The sequence below is a fragment of the Manacus candei genome, unplaced genomic scaffold (genome assembly GCF_025592945.1).
Source record: "Manacus candei isolate 608988 ecotype Guabito, Panama unplaced genomic scaffold, ASM2559294v1 h1tg000151l, whole genome shotgun sequence".
Lineage (NCBI taxonomy): Eukaryota > Metazoa > Chordata > Aves > Passeriformes > Pipridae > Manacus > Manacus candei.
Window position 1 is genome coordinate 1,754,783 of NW_026138199.1, and position 19,295 is coordinate 1,774,077.

Sequence of the window (19,295 nt, forward strand, 5' to 3'; positions counted from 1 at the left end):
CTGCCAGAGCTGCAGGAGGGTTTGGCTGATCCTCTGGGGCACAGGGGGTGACTCTTGGGGCTGGGCCTGTGCAGGGCTGAGGGGTGGACTCCATGACCCTTGGGGGTCCCTTCCAGCTCAGTATATTCTGCAATTCCATATGTTCATCCCAAAGCAGGACTGGCTGGAAGCTGTCCCACTGGGACAGTTTTCTCGTGGCTCACAAGGAAGGGGCTGGAGATCACAGCTGAACTCCAATGGATCACTGTCTCTGCCCAGCAGCCTGGCTGCTCCCATCAGCTTCCTTTTCTGTGGCTGGATGGAGTGCTGGGAGCCAGAACAAGCCCCAGGGAACGTGGGGGAGATCTCTGGGTGCTCTTTTAAGATGAGCTGCCACTGGCAATGGAGACAAGTTCAAAAGCACATGGTTTGCACAGAAGACCAAACCTACTCAGAGTAACAAGAAACAGGAGAAGGGGAAATGGCCTCAATTTGTGCCAAGGAAGGTCCAGATTGGATATTAGGAACAATTTCTTCATGGAGAGAGCTGTCCTGCCCTGGCACAGCTGCCCAGGGCAGTGGTGGAGTGCCCACTGCTGGAGGGATTTAAAAACCATGCTGATGTGGCACTTGGGGACATGGATTAATGGTGGCCTTGGCTTGCTGACCAATGCTTTCACAGGTAACCCCAGGCTTGGAAGTGCTCTTGGGTCTTGTGAGGGGACTGAATCAGTCAGAGGAGTGGTGGAAGTGATGGTTGAATGGTTGGACTGGATGGTTTGAGAGGGCTTTTCCAACCTGAATGATTCTAGGATTTTGTACCCAGGGGAGTAAAGACCATTCTCCAGGGATTTCAGGAAAGCCCTTTTTGCACTAACACTTCAGAGAAAAAAGACTCAATCATCCCCTAACTGCCTGCCCAGAACACTTTCTGAGTATCCTTTGCATATGTCAAATGTACCAGTATATCCTGCTCAAGTTTGCTGAAACTCAAATATATCCATTTATATCTCCAGAAGGTTACAAACCCAGCCATCTTTGGTTATCCTACGATTGCAGCACTTCTCCCAAGCCAGGGAGGGACACACATACCAAGTCTCCACATGCCATGTGTGGCTTTGCCTCAGCTGAGGCTCTGCTGGAGGACGTGCTGCCCCTGGAGCTGAGGCAACACTAAACCTTGCAAGGATCCAAGGGGGCTCCTCCTCCAGCCCACCCATCTCAGGTAAACACGGAGTGGCAGGAGGCTGCCAACACCCCCAGGCTCGGGGGATCTCCACCCAGCCGGGGGGTCCCTCGGTGGGACCATCCGAGCAGGGACCCGGAGCCGCCCGATCCCGGGCCCAGGTCACGAACCTGCTGCTCCAGAGGTGACCTGGGCTGCTGGAGGCTCTGCTGCCGTGACTCAGCCCTCTGAGGGGAAGGCAGGAAGGCCACAGGGACTGTGTGTGCAGCAATAACTGGCTGCTGTTCCTGCTGACACGTCCTCTGCTCCCCAGCGTTCCTGGCAGGAGTGGGAGACCACAAAGGCCTCTTCTGAAGGAGGGGGGCAGAGTTAGCAGCTATTTTAGCCTGATGCTCCTCACTGAAAGAAATAAAACCTCCCAGAGCTTCAGCAGAGAGACCCAAGTGTGTTTTGTGCCTGGGGAGCTGTGCTGCAAGCACAGCACAGCAAAGCAGGGTCAGGAATTCCCGTGACTCCTGTGCTGGGAAAGCCAAGCTGGAGGTTGCCAACATTCACAGCAGCTCCCAGGGTATCTCTGGCTCCCAGAGCTCTCCTGTTTTCATAGGCTGTGCCACCTCCAAGTGCCCTTTACAGTGTCTTAGCACTTTCTGAATTTACCAGCAGTGTTAAGGGTGCAGCCATGCAGAGGGTCACAGTTTTCTTTCTTGGATACTGTGAGGGCTCTTATAAACCTCATAAAACTCACACAGTGACACCCCCCAGAGGTGTGATTTGCACAGGCACAAACACCCTCAGTTCCTAATGAGTGCAACGAGTGTGCCCATTGCTCAGCACCTCAGAAGGTGCTCTGAGGATGGGCTCAGCTTTGAGTTCAACAAATTTAGATCATCCCAGGAAGAGCTGAATTCATAATAAATTCTTGTTCTTAAGGATACTTTGCAGCAACACCAGCATGTGGCAGCTCTACAACTCAAAGCTATTCCCAGCCTGGGTCAATGGACTAATTATCCCTTATTTGTGCTGTGACCCTGCATTCTCACACACCTCACTGTGGTTCTCAGCATTTTAGGAAAGAAGGAAAACATCCACAAGCCAAGGCAGTAACAGAGCCCTGCACAAAACAACATCCCCCCTTCATTGGACAGCCTGGATAACCACACACCAAAGTACACATTACTTGGCTCTACTGAACTGTGGTGAAAAACCTGCTCAACCTTCAGCCTGAAGTCCCCAGGGCTCCCTTTTCTCTGCTGCATTTCTCCAGCAGCACTCCACCCCATGACACCTGAGCAGGGACCTCCCCAGTGACCAACTCCAGTTCCCTGAGAGCCTCCCGGTCTCTCAGCCCACAGCAGCTCTCCTGCCAAGCAGAGGGGATGGATTTTGGATTTTTGAAGGTCTTTGCTCAGCTCCCATCTGAGAACTTTCTTATTTTACCCAAACCAGTTTGCTGACACCCCTCAGAGCAAAGTTTTGCTGAGACTCCACTCTTGGAAGGGCTCTTTGGGCTTGAACCAGCCAGAAGAGCAGTGCAAATGCTCAGGTTCTTGCAACCTTAAAACCCCCATAATTTTGCCATCAAACAGTTTGTTTAAATAAGAATGGCAAGACATTCACAAACGTTGAAAACCACGGGTTTAGTGCTGAGCTGAAACATCTGGGAGAAATATTTGCTCTTTGAAAGCGCTGCTACTGTGCTGCAAACCCAGCCCAGAGCTCCACAAACCCAGCCCAGAGCTCCACAAACCCAGCCCAGAGCCCTGCAAACCCAGCCCAGAGCTCCACAAACCCAGCCTAGAGCTCCACAAACCCAGCCCAGAGCCCACAAACCCAGCCCAGAGCCCACAAACCCAGCCTAGAGCTCCACAAACCCCTGTCTGGGGTCCACAAACCCAGCCCAGAGCTCCACAAACCCAGCCCAGAGCTCCACAAACCCAGCCCAGAGCCCTCAAACCCAGCCCAGAGCCCTCAAACCCAGCCCAGAGCTCCACAAACCCAGCCCAGAGCTCCACAAACCCAGCCTAGAGCTCCACAAACCCAGCCCAGAGCTCCACAAACCCAGCCCAGAGCTCCACAAACCCAGCCCAGAGCCCACAAACCCAACCCAGAGCCCACAAACCCAGCCCAGAGCTCCACAAACCCAGCCCAGAGCTCCACAAACCCAGCCCAGAGCTCCACAAACCCAGCCCAGAGCTCCACAAACCCCTGTCTGGGGTCCACAAACCCAGCCTAGAGCTCCACAAACCCAGCCTAGAGCTCCACAAACCCAGCCCAGAGCTCCACAAACCCAGCCTAGAGCTCCACAAACCCAGCCTAGAGCTCCACAAACCCAGCCCAGAGCTCCACAAATCCAGCCCAGAACTCCATGAACCCCTGTCTGGAGTCTGCAAACCCAGCCCAGAGCCCTCAAACCCAGCCCAGAGCCCTCAAACCCAGCCCAGAGCTTCACAAACCCAGCCCAGAGGCCTCAAACCCAGCCCAGAGCTCCACAAACCCAGCCCAGAGCCCACAAACCAGCCATGTCTGGGGTCTGCAAGAAGCCAAAGCACTCAACAAACAAAGGTTTATAAAAACTTGGCTACATGTGATTATTCCCTTATGTCAAACAGGTCAAGTTGGGAATAAAGTTGAGACAAGCACACAAACACTCGGAAACACAGGAATTTCCAAGAAACCAGGTGAGCACCACCAGAAGAGTTTGGCAAGACCCCGTAATCTCCCCCTCTTCCATCTGAAAAATCTTGTAATTCTTCAGTCTTATCTCCACATCAGTAAGAGCAGCAAAGATGACCAGAAAAAATATCTTATCAGGGCACATTCTCCTTTGTCTGAGGTTCTGCAGACCAAGAAACCTGCAGTTACAGTTGGGCTGAGTTAATATTTTTCAACACATACTCATGAATTTCTCACATGGTTTCTTTCACTAAAGAAACCATTCAGCTGATTCTGTGTAACTGCCTGAGCAGCAGCAGGTCCTCCAGGACAAGGAAATGGCTTTAAACACTTGCAGTGAGTAATCCCAGCTTTTCCTGACTCCTCCAGCCTGGAGAAAATGAGCTGGGCTGGCAGCTGCCTCGGAGCACTCCGGGAGCCAGAGGTCACAGGGCTGAGATTGGCCACAGGTTGGAGATGAATCTGCCTGCAACACATCCCTGGGGAGCAACTCCTCCAGCAATGACTACAACTGAAAAGGAAGAGTGGCCTTTGAACAGTGAAAAGCAACTTGGGAAGATGGGATATTAAAAAAATCGAGTTTCTGTGGAGCGCTGCCCACCACGTCCCTGCAGTTGGATCTTTGCCTCCAGCAGCTCCCTGGGTTTCTGAGCAGCAGCAGCCTCGGCCCAACTCTCTCTGGTCCCACTGGTTTTCTTCCCATCTGCTCCTGCCACGTCCCACAGCCTCTCCAACCTCTCCCCAGTGTCCCACGGGGAGGAATGACCTCACCTTCCCTCCCCAGCACTGCTCCTCCCTGGCTTGGGAAGGATGACATTCCCAACCAGCAGAGATCCAGTTACATCCTGGGCTATGGCAGGATGGAGCACAACCCGCTCTCCTTCAGCAACAAACTGGGAAGAACTGGAGAATCTCTCTCAAATGTAGGATCTGGTGCTCACAGTCCCACTGCTCAGGTTTGTGACTCGCTTTACTCAGTCCTTCCCAGCAGCCTCCCCATCAGTGTGGCTCGTGTGCTCACTTCCAAACACACTAAAAAAGCAAAGCTTTCCCAGAAGTAAAATTTATAATCCAAACTGGGACTGGGGATTGCTTTGTTCCCAGTCCCAGGGACGTGGTCCCCCCCGGGTGAGCACCCAGGCAGTGGAATGGATTTCACAGGATGTACACTCCTAAATTCATGTCCTTTTTTGAAAACATGATTTAGACACTTTACTCGCAGAGCTTTATCATTTCCATCTTTCATAATGTTCCCAAGAATTTCACATCCCATCTGTCATCACTGGGATTCTCTGGTGGTTGATACTAAAGAGAATTGAAAATCAACATTTGGGAACATGAGAAAAAAACCCAAACCACCAAACCAAAAAACACCAAACAGGAATCAAATTAACATCTGCCTTGAGATGAGACCTGTCTCCTCAAAGTAGTGTTTTCATCATTAGGAAGTGACAGAAAAGGAAGTCCCAAAAAGTATTATATTCCCAGGGTCCTCTTCCTGCCATTTGCCCGTGGAGCAAGGATTGAGGAACAGGCAGACAGGTCTGGGGCTGTCTGTTTGAACCTCAGGTTTCTAATTGATTGCACAGCACTTGGAATCTGTTAAAGGCCTCCTATAAATCACAGTTCTCTATAGGACAGGCTGCCTGCATCTGCAGATGTTGAGAACTGGCTAATCCTGAGTAAATCTGATAAAAATGTTTGCCTTCTCCAATTTTCCAATGAATTAATTGCCGGGATCGTGTCGCTGAACCAATGAAGTGAAACCCCCATACTCTGGATGTTTGCCACGTGAATAGGCCATGAATAATCTGTTAACAAGGAGAGCTTATTATTCCAGACATTTGGCCCACGTCACCCAGAGCCTCAGAATAAGACATTGTGTCATTCCTGGGAATCTGGGATGAGGAAGGACAGCCCAGGTGACCACAGACCCACTGCAGAATTCCACACAAATCCTTCTACATTACCAATTTCAAACCCCTGACAAGGGAAAGTGTCCAAATGCCTTTTAATAAATTGGAATAATATTGTTTACTCTGAGGACACTGAGGGCAGAGACACCCCTGGAAAGGGAAACCCCAGGAGTGCCATGAAGCTGGTCCCTGGTTCCTGGAAGTGGGACATTTCCCTGTCCTGCATCAGCTCTGACCCTCAGGCTCTTCACTTCTCTGCTGGAGCAGCTTGTACCATTCCTGTCTCACCTCACACCCTCCCTCTTTGTTGTGAGAGCTCAGATCTTCCAGCCTGCCCCTCTCCTGCTTGGCTAATTGCCACCTCTTACCTTCCAACCAATTGCCACCTCCCCCCATCCCTGTTCAGCTGCCAAAATTGTCTGTCTGATCAAATCTCTTCCTTTCCACTGGCTTCCCCCTCCCTGTGTGATCAGGGCACTGTGAAATGCTGTCTGTCCCTGTATCTGCTCTTAAATGTCCTGTTTTCTCCCCTCTCTCATGCCCAGCTCTGCTCTGCCCCCAGCCCTGCACCTTTAGCACCCACTGGCACTTCTGGCCCAAATGTTCTCTGTCCATTTTGGTTGATAACTCTCTGGAATAAAAAGTTTGTCAGCACAGAAGTTACACCCTCAGCCTCTCCTCACCTGGGGTGGCAGGGTCATCTCCCCCAGGGTCACCTTCTCCTCCTCTCAGACCCCATAAATTTGGCCTCACTATGGAGGAAGACCCCAGAGTTTTGCACAGGGAGTTTCCTGAGCAAAGCCCAGTCCCAGGAATGAGATGGAGTCACACAGGGGGCCAGGAAAGAGGCAGCACATCAGACCTGAGGGATGGTGGGACCAGCCCCAAGGAGAGACAGGAGGTCTGGAGATGAACCCCCACTGCTGCCATCCCTGACTGTGCTCCCATTCCTGCAAAGGGATGACTTGGGTGCTCTCCAGGGCCACGAGTTTCTGGCATGGAAGAGATTCCCCAAGCAAGGCCGGGCTCCCTTTCTGCCTCTTTGCTCACAGTGACCTGAATTCATCTTTCCACTGAAGAAGAAAGGAAAACCCTGCTCTGCCCTACCCCAGGAACCCACTTGTGTGTCCAGCTCAGAGCAGGAGCTGCTTTTCTTTATTGGACTGATCCTTGGATTTACAAGATGTTAAAAGCAAAGGAATTGCTTGAAAAAAAAATGCAGTGATTAGTAGATTTTAAATTCACTGAGTGCTCCAATGGGAGGTGACCAGCCTGGCAGCTGGAACACCCTTCATTCCCCAAAAAAGACACAGAAAGGCAGGTGAGTCCTGGCCAGGTACCCCAGGCACCTGGGCGAGGCAGCAAAGGCATTTTCTTCCTTGATTCCATTTGTTAAGTCTTGATTTGAGCTGAAACCAAATGGGAATTCTTGTCTTTGTGTCACACAGAGAAGATAAAAGTCATGGTGAGGGGAAGAAGGGGCTGGGAAAACCATTGGGAATGCTGGGCTCAGGAAAAGCATCATCCTCCCCCCAGGGACCAAATATGGGCTTCATCCTTTTCCTTTCACATCTCTTCACACCTGATATTTATCAGTACAGAAAAGGAAGATGTATATAAAAAAAGTAATATTTAGAAAATGGTTTAGTTAAAGTGGTACAAAATATAATATTTTTTGAAAGAGCTCAAATAAGCAGGAAACAGAGGTCAAAGTAGAGTTACTGGAGGGACGTGGATAATGTGGAGAAGTGAATCCCACTCAGCCTCTGCTCCACCATAACCACGTCCCCCAGGAAAAACCTCTGGGATGGTTCTGTGCATGGGAGGAAGGAAATCCCTGCAGAAAGCTGATCATCCCACACAGGGTCAGGCAGGAAACTGGAGATAACATTTTTTAATAATTGGCTGTGGGAAATTAGCACCAAGCTCAGGAGCTGTGCCAGCAGGACATGGCAGGGAGGCCTGGATGCACTGGCAGGAATAATTGAGGAAAAATACCAAAGAAAACCAGGCAACAGCCTGGACTAAACCGCTCTGAGTTTGTCAGGTTTCCTGGGAAAGCAGAAATAAGTTGCAGAATGAACCCAATTTGTCAAGTGAAGCGACGAGACAACACAGGAAACGCCAACAATTCCCATTGAGGAATATTAAGACATTTTAAAGGCATAAAATAATCAAGCTCGGGAGGAGCTGAGTTTGTGTGTCCCCTCAGAAACAAGGAAATCAAAGTGTTGACTGGAGAATGACTTATCCAAGAGTCCTGGTGAGTCACAAACCCACCATCCCCAAGTCCAAGCAGCACTTGCTGTCTCCAGGATCTGCTCAGGAGGCCAAGGAACAGCCTGTTCAGGAACTGCTCAGCACAAGCACAGCTGGTGGGGAAGGAAAGCTCTGAGCCTGGGCACATGGGGACATCCTGCCTTTCAGAGCCAAGCCTGGCCACCCACCCCTGCACCCAAAGCACGAGGAGCCCAGGGGGCCTCGCCTTGCAAGGGTGTTTTCATCCTGGGGAGGGGATGAGAGAGGAGAGCTGGGAGTGGGGCAGTGCTCACTGACTCAAACAGGCAGGATTTAATGGGATTTTTCACCCACATCCATAAGGGGAAGCTGAAGGAGGCAGGTGGAATGTGCTGGTGCTGAGCTGCACTGCACAGACCCTGCAGGGATGCTCAGAACAACTCCCAGGTTGCACATATGGTCACAAAGGCAAGGAAAATATCAGTGCTTCAAGCCCAAAGGGACAACATTCCCTACCCATGGCAGGGGGTGGAATGAGATGATCTTTAAGGTCCCTTCCAACCCAAACCAGGCTGTGATTCCATGGTTACAACATTTGGGATCTTGCACGAAGCCTCAGTCGTGGTTGTACAACCAGGAGCTGCTCCCAGCAGAAACAGTGACCTGGTTTAAAGGGAATAACCTGATGTTATTTCTACATTATCCAAGATCACTCAGACAAGAGCTCCTGGCAGGAGCACCAGCTGTGAGGGGCAGGTCTGGGAACTGGAGCTGGGACAGAGCCACCCCACAGCTTCCCTCTGAAGGGAACCCTTCAGGTCAACGTTCCCAGACACACCAGCCCTTATCCAACCTTGTCCAGGGCCAGATTGGAGCATCCTGGGCTGCTGGAAGGTGTCCCTGCCCATGGCAGGGGGTAGAAGGAGATCTTTCCATTCCCTTCCAGCCCAAACCCCTCTGTGATCCCAGTAACAGCAGTGATTTGAACCCACTGAAGTGTGCAAAGTTGGAGTCCAGCAAGTTACACTTTGCTCTGTTGCTCCCTGCACTGACTGCCCACAAACTTCTCACTTTCCTCCTCTCCCAAGCTCTGTTTCCTGTTCTCTCCTTGCAGCTCCTAAGCCAGGAAAACATTTCCTGAACAAACCACTGGAAAGAATTGATTTTTCCGTTTTGCTACTCCCTGAGATACCAGGGAAAAACATTTTTTTTTTTTTAATTAAATGACAAATTAACAAGAAAAATCCAAATTTTTGTGAGGACACTATGGGGAGGAAAAAACATTTGCTTCAAGTTGAATTGAAGCTTTTTCTCCCTCTTGGCTTTTAAGCACATTTCAAGGTACGAGTACAATGCTTTTCACAGCAAAAAGCCTATATTCTTTTCATATTGAAAATATTTTTCTCTAGTTGCCATTCTTCTCTCCTGTTATTCCAAAATGCATTTTTCAAGCAGCTTTTCTCACTGCAAACCTGCCTCTTCAAACAATTCCTCCTTTTATCTTGTCAGCACTGGTAAAATTTACAAATCTGTCCTTTCTTAAATTGCCACCCTCTGTCTTGTCTCCTTTGGATGAGCTTTTAAAGCTTTTTAAGCGTTTTTCTTGTGCTATGAAAAGAAAGAGGTGTGTAAATGTCTGTCTCTGAGAGAGACCTTGTGTTCTTTTAATGGACATGAGAAATCAAACATGGAACTGTGCAAAGGAGGATCCTGATGAGCAGGAGGATCCCAACCCTCCAGGCTACACCCAAACCTCCTGGAAAATCCACCCCAACGTCTCAGAGGGAAATGGGGACTGGCTGCTCTGCTGGGGACTCCTGCAGAGTTGCAGCATCTGCTAAAACACATCTTTTTCCACATGAGCATTACCAAATTCAGGGGATGCTCTTCCCTTTTCCCAAGCTGGTTGATCTTGTTTGGATCTGCCTGGGAAATGGGGCTGTCCCTGGTGGACTCAAAGCTCTCCTGCTCTCCATTGCTTGTAAAGTCCTATCTATAAAACAAACAAAAGGTTCTACCTATAAAACCCACCCACTTTGCTATTTAAAAAGTAGGATAAACATAAGCTGATGCTTGAGACTTTAAAATCATGTTTCAGAGAGCAAATTGTCACCTGCAGGACTGGATTTAGTGGGTGATCCTGCCCATGGTGGAGGGTTGGAGTGAGATGGTCTTTAAGGTCCCTTCCAATGAAACCATCCTGTGATTCCATGATTCTGTGATTTTCAGAAGGGCTGTGCAGCCCCAGGGCTGCTCAACTGGAGCCCAGCAATGTCTGTTCAGCACTTCCAAAGGCAGGGAAAATTCAGCAACACAACCCCTAAAAATGTTCAAGTCAACACAAAGTGGTCAGTCAGGCACCACCAGCCCCAAGGGGAAAGTTTGGACACCAGTTTCTCCAATTTCTCCCTGCCATGCAAAGCAAACAGTCCCAGGAAAACCCCTTTTACTGCAAAATGCAAATTACAGGAATTCTTTGCTTATATCCAGGAGTGGAGTCAAATGTGACAGGCTGGGGGGGTTCCCCTGGAGAAGAGAAGGCTCCAGGGAGAGCTGAGAGCCCCTGGCAGGGCCTAAAGGGGCTCCAGGAGAGCTGGAGAGGGACTGGGGACAAGGGATGGAGGGACAGGACACAGGGAATGGCTTCCCACTGCCAGAGGGCAGGGATAGATGGGATGTTGGTAAGGAATTGTTGTGTGTGAGGGTGGGGAGGCCCTGGCCCAGGTTGCCCAGAGAAGCTGTGGCTGCCTCTGGATCCCTGGAAGTGTCCAAGGCCAGGTGGGAGCAACCTGGGCTAGTGGGAGGTGTCCCTGCCCATGGCAGGGGGTGAACAAGATGGGATTTAATGTCCCTTCCAACCCAAACCAGTCTGAGATTCTGGGATTCCTGTTTAACCCCAGCCCTGCTCCACAGGGATGTGCTCCCACTGCAGGCACTGCCCTGGGCTGTGAAGGGAGTGCACTGCCAGGTCTCAAGCAGGTTTGTAGGTAAATTTTGGGCTTGTCCTGTCCAGGAGTTGGACTCAATGATCCTTTCAGTTCAGGATATTCTGGGATTCTGTGTTAAATGAAGGAGCAGCAGCCCTTTGCTGTCCCTGGTGCAGCTGGATGTGCTGCAGACAGAGCTTTGCTCAGATTCCTCCCTCCCGGGCACCGTGTGTGCTCAAACCAGTGTCTTTGGGATTAACTTTGGAATAACTGACTCCTGTCAAAATAAACATGGAGAATTCTCAGAACTCCCTGAGCAGCAAAGGAAATCCCCTCAGAGAGCAGCTCCAGCACAGGGGTTTGCAGTTACACTGAGAAACTTCTGCTTGTTTAACAGAGAGGTTTCTCTGGGGTAATAAGACCTTTCCAGGGCTGTGCCAGGGATTTTCCACGAGCTTGGTCAGTGGGAGCTGCTCTGGTCATAGACATGGAGTGAGATCACCCCAGAGATCCAACCACAGATCCCAGGGAGTCCTCGGGGTGGGAGCTGGGAGAGGAGCTGGGGGAGGGAGGCTTTCATATCCCCTAATTACCAGTCATGCTCAAATCCCATAAAACAGCCCCAAGGCTTCTCCATTTCCCTTGGAGCAGGGAAAAACCTCTTGCTGGACAGGCTGAGAGGCTCTGTCCTGCCTAGAACCCCACAGGCAGGGAGACAAAGGGAAAAGCCACGTGGCAGCATCCACCTCCAGCCCTGGGGCTCCCCAGGGAATGCCATGGCCAAAGCTCCTGCACCCCCCAGGCACTGGAATGGCACTGGGCAGAAGGGGCTTTGTCCTGAAATCCCAGGTCAGAAGATCCCATGGCTGGGGAACCTTCAACTCTCTGTTGGTGAGGACAAAGAGGGAAGGGATTGGATTCCTCCAAGAGTCAGACCAAACCAACAACTGCAGCAGCCTCTGGGTCACAACAGCACTACAAACATCTCTCCTGAAGTTAAAAATTCCCCTTGCTCTGTGTGCATTTGTACACATGGCATGGTGTGAAGGGGAGGTGTTTTTAAGGATACTCATGTCTGCAATCATAAGGCTACAGCCATAAGTGTTTTTCCCTAAAGTAGGTTAAAAAAAAAAAAGGAACAGTTTTCTGAAGAGAGCTTTGCTTTTGTCACAGTTTCACTGGTTTGGGGGTGTCAGTTCAGGTTAGAGGTCTTTAACCTTCCACATCTTGGTCCTGCTTTCCCTGCTGGTTGTAATCAACCAGAGCAACAACCCAACTGCTGGGCCCCATGGAAGCACAGGGACTTTGGCTATGAAATAGCAGAACATCTATTGACTGAGCCCACCCTAGAGCTCTCAGATTTCCCCGTGGTAATGGCAGTGCACAGCAAACAGGCCCCATCCCCCTGGCAGGACCACGACACCATCCCAGCCCTCACTGGCAGCTCAGGTCGATACCAATCTCTGGTTTCATGCTGTCAGATTTCAGAAGGGGCCTGGTGTCTCCAGAGCACCAGAGGGAGTTGGAGAAGGTGACACTGAGGCACCAAGGAATCCCAGCACTTCTCCTGAAGCAGAGCTGCCCAGCTTGACCTTCAAAGATCATTTTCACTGCTCAAAACCACCACAATATCCCTCAGGACAAGGCCAGTGGCTGTTTTGATTGGCTCCTTCAGGAGCACACACATTGACCTGGCTGCTTATGGTTCTCCCAAACACAACCTGAGGAGCCTGTGCAGTGTCCAGCCTGTCTGGAGGGTGTTACATGACTCCAATCTCCCTCAGTCAAGTGCTGGGCTGTGCCCATGGGACAGAGGACACACTGTCTCTCACAAAATGTCATGACTCCAAGTAAAAAGTCACTCCTGAAATTATGTGTGGAGTGATGTCCAGACTTTGCTCTCTAAGAGGAATTTGTTCTTTAAATAGGAGTCCAACAGCAAACTCAGTGGATCCCAACTCCAGTAAGTGTGGAAAAGTCAAGGCAGAACCACACATGTCCCTTCTGAGGTCCCCAAGAAAGCAGAGACACTACAAAGGGTTTTCTCTTCATCTCAGGAGGCCAAGGGAGGCAGGTTCTGAACTGGCTGGTAACTCAAGGGGAGCTGGACTTCTCCACCACCCAGGTCCTCCTGACAGCCCCACTGGCCAAACCCCACATGCTGAGATGGCCCCACAGGGACTGAACAACTTCCTTCATGGAAAGAGGGGGGAGGAAAGAAACTGAGCCCAGCACAGCCCAAGCCTGGCTTTACTGAGCCCTGTCCCAAAGCCAAGCATGAACTCGGGTCAAGGCTCAAGGAACCTGCAAGCTGCTGTGTCCAAAACACTTCCCAGTGGGAAAACACAGGCAAAGGAACCATCCACTTCCACATCCAGAGAGGAGACATCTTCAGATGAGAGAAGGGAAGCCAAGCTGCCCCCAGTGCTCCAAGAGCCTCTGGCAGGTTCATCGGTTCATTCCTTAAAAATGGGCAGTGGGGATGGTGAAAGGATGAAATTTGGCTTTTCTGGTCTCCCCTGAAAGCCAGGAAATACAATTCCAGCTGGAAGACTGGACAGCAGCAGGGGAAGCAGCAGAGCTGGTCCTGGAAGTGCTGTAAGGAACGTTGCAAAGGGGGAAAGGCAGTGGTGGGACTGGGGAAGCCACAAGACTGTACAGAGGGAAAAGCAAGTGTTGAAAATGGCAGAGAGAAAGGCAAGAGCTCTGAAGAAATAAAAACTGAGGGGAAGAAGGAGCTGAAAGAGCTGCAGCAAGTTCACCTTTTATGAGAACACTTGGATTTCTTTATAATCTCCCTCCTTGGCTGAGGCAACAAAGCATGGGGTGGCTTCAAAAGCTTTGAAACCAACTGCATCCCACTGGAAGGATGGGTCCAGCCAGCAGCAGAGCATGTGAAACCAATAAACAAGGGGGAAAATGAGTCAAGGAGGAAATTTTTATGAGGAAAAAAATAAGGCAGTGAAATAAGATCTTGAGAATGGTGCATTTCTTGTAAAACATTTTCAAGAGATGGCCAGAAAAGGGGGCTGATCCATTTGGGAGCTTGCACAAAGCATTAGGCACCCTGTGGATTCCTCTGCAGGATTGTTCCTTCACTGCAAGAAGACAGTCCCTTGATGTGTTCAGCTGGAGCAGAGGAGACTGAGGGGAGACCTCAGTGCAGTTCCAATTCCTGGGCAGGGGCAGAGGAGGGGCAGGGACTGAGCTCTGCTCTGGGGGAGCAGGGACAGCAGCCAGGGAATGGCTGGAGCTGTGTCAGGGCAGGCTCAGGTTGGATCTCAGGCAAAGGTTCTTCCCCCAGAGGCTGGTTGGGCACTGCCCAGGCTCCCCAGGGCAGTGGGCACAGCCCCAAGGCTGCCAGAGCTGCAGGAGGGTTTGGCTGATCCTCTGGGGCACAGGGGGTGACTCTTGGGGCTGGGCCTGTGCAGGGCTCAGGGTTGGACTGGATGGTCCTTGGGGGTCCCTTCCAGCTCAGCACAGTCTGGGATCCCGTGATCCCTCAGACACACCTGCTGAGGCTGAACAATTCCACAGGAGAAACCCTGTGGGAACAAGGCCCAGAGCACCAGGTACACACGGAGCACCCCGAGAGAGCAGCCTGTCCCTCCTGCCCTCAGCAGGGAGTACCTACAGAATTCACACATGAAATGAATCTCTGTGACCTGGGGGGTTCCATCAGTGCCTGTGCTTGGCATTCAGCAGCCACTACATCCTGTCTCCCATCCCAGCTCCAGGAACCTTCCAGTCAGACCCAGCGCACGCTGAGGGTGTTCACACAGTTCCTGGTGCTGCTGTGCAGGAAGCAAATTGGAAAAGCTGCTTTATTTCATGTCTGCCATTCAGAAAACGTGGCTTTGCATCCCCTGGGCTGTGCTGGGGGATGCAGACGTGGGAGCACAGGGGTGTGGGGATGCAGCTGGTCTGGGGGGGACAGTCAGGGACAGCACTGAGCACCCCCAGCCCTCCTCACACCACCTCTGTGAGGGGCAGGGGGGTTTCAGTCACAGTAATGCTGAACTGCTTTAATCACAACCAGGAAGGAATCCAAGAGTCCCCCTGAACAGCCACAGCTCCAGGACAACCCAGTCAAGGGAAACAGAGGCTTCCCCTGGGTTTAAGGCAATAAAACCCAGCTCAGTTCATCCCACAAGTCCCAGCTGCCCCAGGAGGGTGATGGCAACATACTGAGCACATCCAATTTCTCATTCCACTGCTTTCCTGCCGTTCCCTGGCCCCCTCCCTAAATCACTTCAGGTCACAGCCGTGACAGGCTGGCACTGCTTTGGCTCTTTGCATTCACCCCTCACCGTGAGGGATCTAAACCTCAGCTGGGTTTAGATACACAGGCCCTGCATCTGGGGGAGAGGTGAGTTCTCCTGGACAAACACTCGGGTTTCCTTTCCCAAAGCAACGTTTTTCCCTTTTGGTTTGTCAGTTTGATCATCTGCTAATGAAATATTTTAAAAGAAAAGCAAATGTCAACTGGTAACAGCAGTAAACCACAACCACTGACTAATTAAAGCCTTTTTCTAACACACAGAAACCAAGACCACCCAACAGCAAGAGCAGAGCTGATAAATCCTTCTGGAGATTGCTCACGTCTCCTTGGCCCCCCTTTGCAACACACAGGAAGGATGAACCGTAATTGCATCCCACAAACACACTACTTATTACCTGATTTTTGCATTTTTTAAAGATAAACAGTAGCATTAGACCAAAGCTGAATTCCTGAGGCAGACTCTGAATTACCTGGAGCCGAGATTTAAGATATACATCAAATTAAGACCTTGCATCCATTCTGGTTTGAGCTATTTTGGTTGGGTGGGATGAAAATCACATGAATATAACCCTTCTTTTGTTCCCCACCCAAAACCCAGGCATCAGCAAAGATCTCCCCAGATCCTCCTTATAATGGGAACAATCATTAGCAACATCATTTTCAGAAGGCTCTGGAAAGATTAAGATACAGAGAACACCTCTGTCACATCAGAGACAGCTACAAGATGAATTTGTGCTCTTCACCCATCTTCACTCAAACACCCACTCAGAAAAGAGATGGAGGTGATTGCTAACTTAGAGACAGCTCAAAACCAGGGAATTAGTGCAGTCTGGAGTACCTGTGGATCTGGAGGGCCAAGCTTTTACAGTGGCTGAAATCCAACTACCTCTGGCCTTCTGCTCACCTCCACGAGGCACCTGCACTGCCATCACTGTGACCAATAACTCCCACACAGCTGTGACACTCAAAGAGAAATAAATGGGACACTTACCCTCCTTCAAAGATCTTGATCCTGACTGGCTCCCCTCGTTTGGTCACAAGAGCCTCTTCTTCTGCTTTTCCTCTTTTCTCCTCTTCCTTCTCAGCTCTAGTTATATCTTTTCGACCTTCATTAGAAAGGAGCGAAGGCAAATGAACCTATCTCCCCAAAAGAGCAAAACAATCAATGATTACATACAAAATCACTCTAAGACAGACCAAACAGCCTCAGCAAGAGCCAGCAACTCCTGCAGGTGCTGCTCCTGACAGCCGAGGGCAGGAATTGGGACACATTCCTAACAAGCAGATATGCCTCTGGATTTTGGTTGGGTTCTATTTACTGTGACCTGCTATGGGTTTTTAAATCACTCCCTGCATATGGTGGCTCCATATTATCCAACTGGAAAACTGAGGGATAAAGAGAAGTGTCTTGGCTGGGGTGACTCTGTGTGGTGGAGCCATGGACCTCCGTTCCCAAATCCACTGCTCTGTCCTTGGATAATCCTCTCTCCAACATCTACATCTGCAAAAGTCTGGAGAGAAGGCATCTGCAGAATTCATCCACTTAACCTCAACCCCTGGGTTTCCCCCCACATACACACACACTCACACAAAGCTGGACTTCAGCCATCTGGGCTTGACATAAATCACTCGACAGTCGGAGCTCTCGGGTGATTTCCTCTCACCGAAACCCCGTTGCCAAGGGCACAGCACAGAGAAAGCCACAAAACCCACGGGAGAAAATAATCCTCCACCTCCCCACATGTTCCCAGGGTAAAATCTGCTCTTTCACTCTTCAAGTTGCCACCTTGTTTAGGGGGTTTTTGTGTCTAAGCCTTGTTTAGGCCAAGGTTTAAGTCGTGCACTGACAACTCACTTACATGTTGAATGTTCTTTGTGGTAGTAGGTGGACCTAAACATCAGAGCTGCCTCTTTAGCTTTGTACAAAGCAAGGAGAGCATGAAATGTTGGGAATCCTGCCCTTCTAAAGCCCAACAGGACAAATAACAGGGGTCTCCAGAGCTCTGAAGGAGGAAAGCAGGTTGCCTTTCACCCCAGGTCACTTTTTAGACCATTTTTTGAGGTTCAATTGAATTACCCATATCCTCACTGTATATATAATACATAAAGAGTTTTTACCAGAGTTTTTAGAGGGATTTTGGCCTGAAAGTCTAAAGCAGAGCTGGTCACCCTTGGCAAGAGTGGTAGCTCTCAAGAGTGATTCACCTGCCCCACCTGAGCCCTCATCTTAAGGGGGATGAATCACCCAAGAGGAGCCTCTTTGTCTCCCGTGGTTACAGGGGAAGCCACAGAGTGAACAGTTCAAATGGAGACATCCAAAATTCCAGCAGGCTGCTGGAACTCCCATGGGATGCTCAGCAGGAGGAGGGGTGGGCTCACTAAAACAGCAGCTTTGCAACCCTGAGGTCAAACACTTCAAACCTGCCCAGCAATTCCAGGAGCTCCACTTGAGGCTCTCTGCCCTTGGGACCAGCTGGTTCAGATCCACAGGTCACACCCACACACCCTCCCTAGATGCCTCCTGGGATGGTCCCTGTCCTGTCCCAGCTCCCCAGATGTGCCCAGCAATTGCTGGAGGAAGGGCAGAGAGGACAGAGCAGAGCCAGGAACCATTTAACAACTGAACAGCTGGAATGGTCTCCAGCTGCTGTCCCTGGGCATGGAGACATCTGGGGGGGAATCCGTGGCAGAGCACCTTCCAAATAAACCTCCTGAGATGAGCAATGCCAGAATATTGCCAGTGACAACCTTCCCAGGGCGGGAGTTTTACTGAGGAATACAAAACAATTGACTTTCTAGATGTAGCATGAGGTTTATTTATTGCAACTTTTGAAAGCACAGAACACAGACAGATGAAAGGCACCAGAGAGCCAAAATCATACAGTCACTACTATCCCCTTTTACAATCTCATTGAATTTACAAAGTGTGCAAGCCCAGTACAGTGTATTTATCCATCCCTACATGCAGCTGGTGCCCACAGTCCCTCCAGAATTATCTGTTCAGCAAATCCCACTGGGAATTTAAAACCCAAGTCAAGTATGTAGACAGCACATCCAGGACTAGTGCTTGCTGGGAGCTTCTGCATGCATAATGGTACAAAATATCAGAGCTTTTTGACATCTTCTGCTGTGTTACTGACAATTTAGAGTTACACAAAGAAGTAAATATTGAAGGGAAATAGCTGGAGCAGAGTTAAGGGAACTTTCAGCCTCGGATTGATGCTGCTGCCACACACCTCCTGTTAATCACCCACCATGCCACTTCCTAATCTGTGCCAGCCAGATGTATTTTAAATACTAAACTCAGGATTTCACTCCCACTGATCAGAAAGTCTTCCTCTGCTTGGCATGAATCCAAGTCCTCTTCCCTGAAATTACCACACTTCCTGCAAACCACGCTCCAGGCTGGATTTAGGCTCCACCGTTCTCCAGGTGAATTTGGCAGGACAAACTCTTCCTTTTGCAAATTGTGCCACGAAAACCTTGACTTGCACCACCAGTCAGATTAGAGGGGGTTTTTTAACAGGTTTATGAGCCTTTGGAGCAAATGCATGCATGAAATGTGTATTTTGATGACGAAGGACTGAACCTTCCTGTCTGGAATTTAACCTTTCATTTCAGGGTCTGAGGGTCTGCTGTCTCTGAACACACCCTTGGTGGGCACTTTAGCACCATGTCAAAGAGCAAAGCTCGGAGAAGCACAGGCACTTCTACTGGAGAATGAAATCAAGGGTGGTACAACACCAGTCAGATCAAATCCTTTGAAAAATAGTGCATAAATATCAAGCCTTGGTGTGGTTATTGCACTGCTCAGGTAATTATCCGCCCCTGTGGCCCCAGAAATCTGCCTTTTGGATTTCTGCAGAAGGATGATGGAAATGCTGAATAGAAATAAAGATTTATTGAATCAAAGCAACTCTACTGTGTGTTTTAAGACATATTTATAAGCAGCAGCTGCAGCAGCGATTATGATAAATTTAATATTCAGAGTTCATTTCATGATACAGAAATAAAATGAATAATCCATCAATATAAATTGACTTGAGATGAATATCAAATTGCCAAATCTTTAGAGCAATTCTGTTGGCTAATCT

General features: G+C 49.9%; 1 protein-coding gene across 2 annotated transcripts in view; it reads right to left on the minus strand.

The window, feature by feature from the left end:
• Positions 1 to 19,295, minus strand: part of HIVEP3 (HIVEP zinc finger 3) — a 120,119-nt gene that overhangs the window by 40,616 nt on the left and 60,208 nt on the right. For both annotated transcript variants that reach the window (XM_051772229.1, XM_051772228.1), the window contains exon 5: positions 16,193 to 16,338. In XM_051772229.1, coding sequence (XP_051628189.1) covers positions 16,193 to 16,338 — 146 coding nt within the window. The remainder of the gene's footprint in view (positions 1 to 16,192; positions 16,339 to 19,295) is intronic.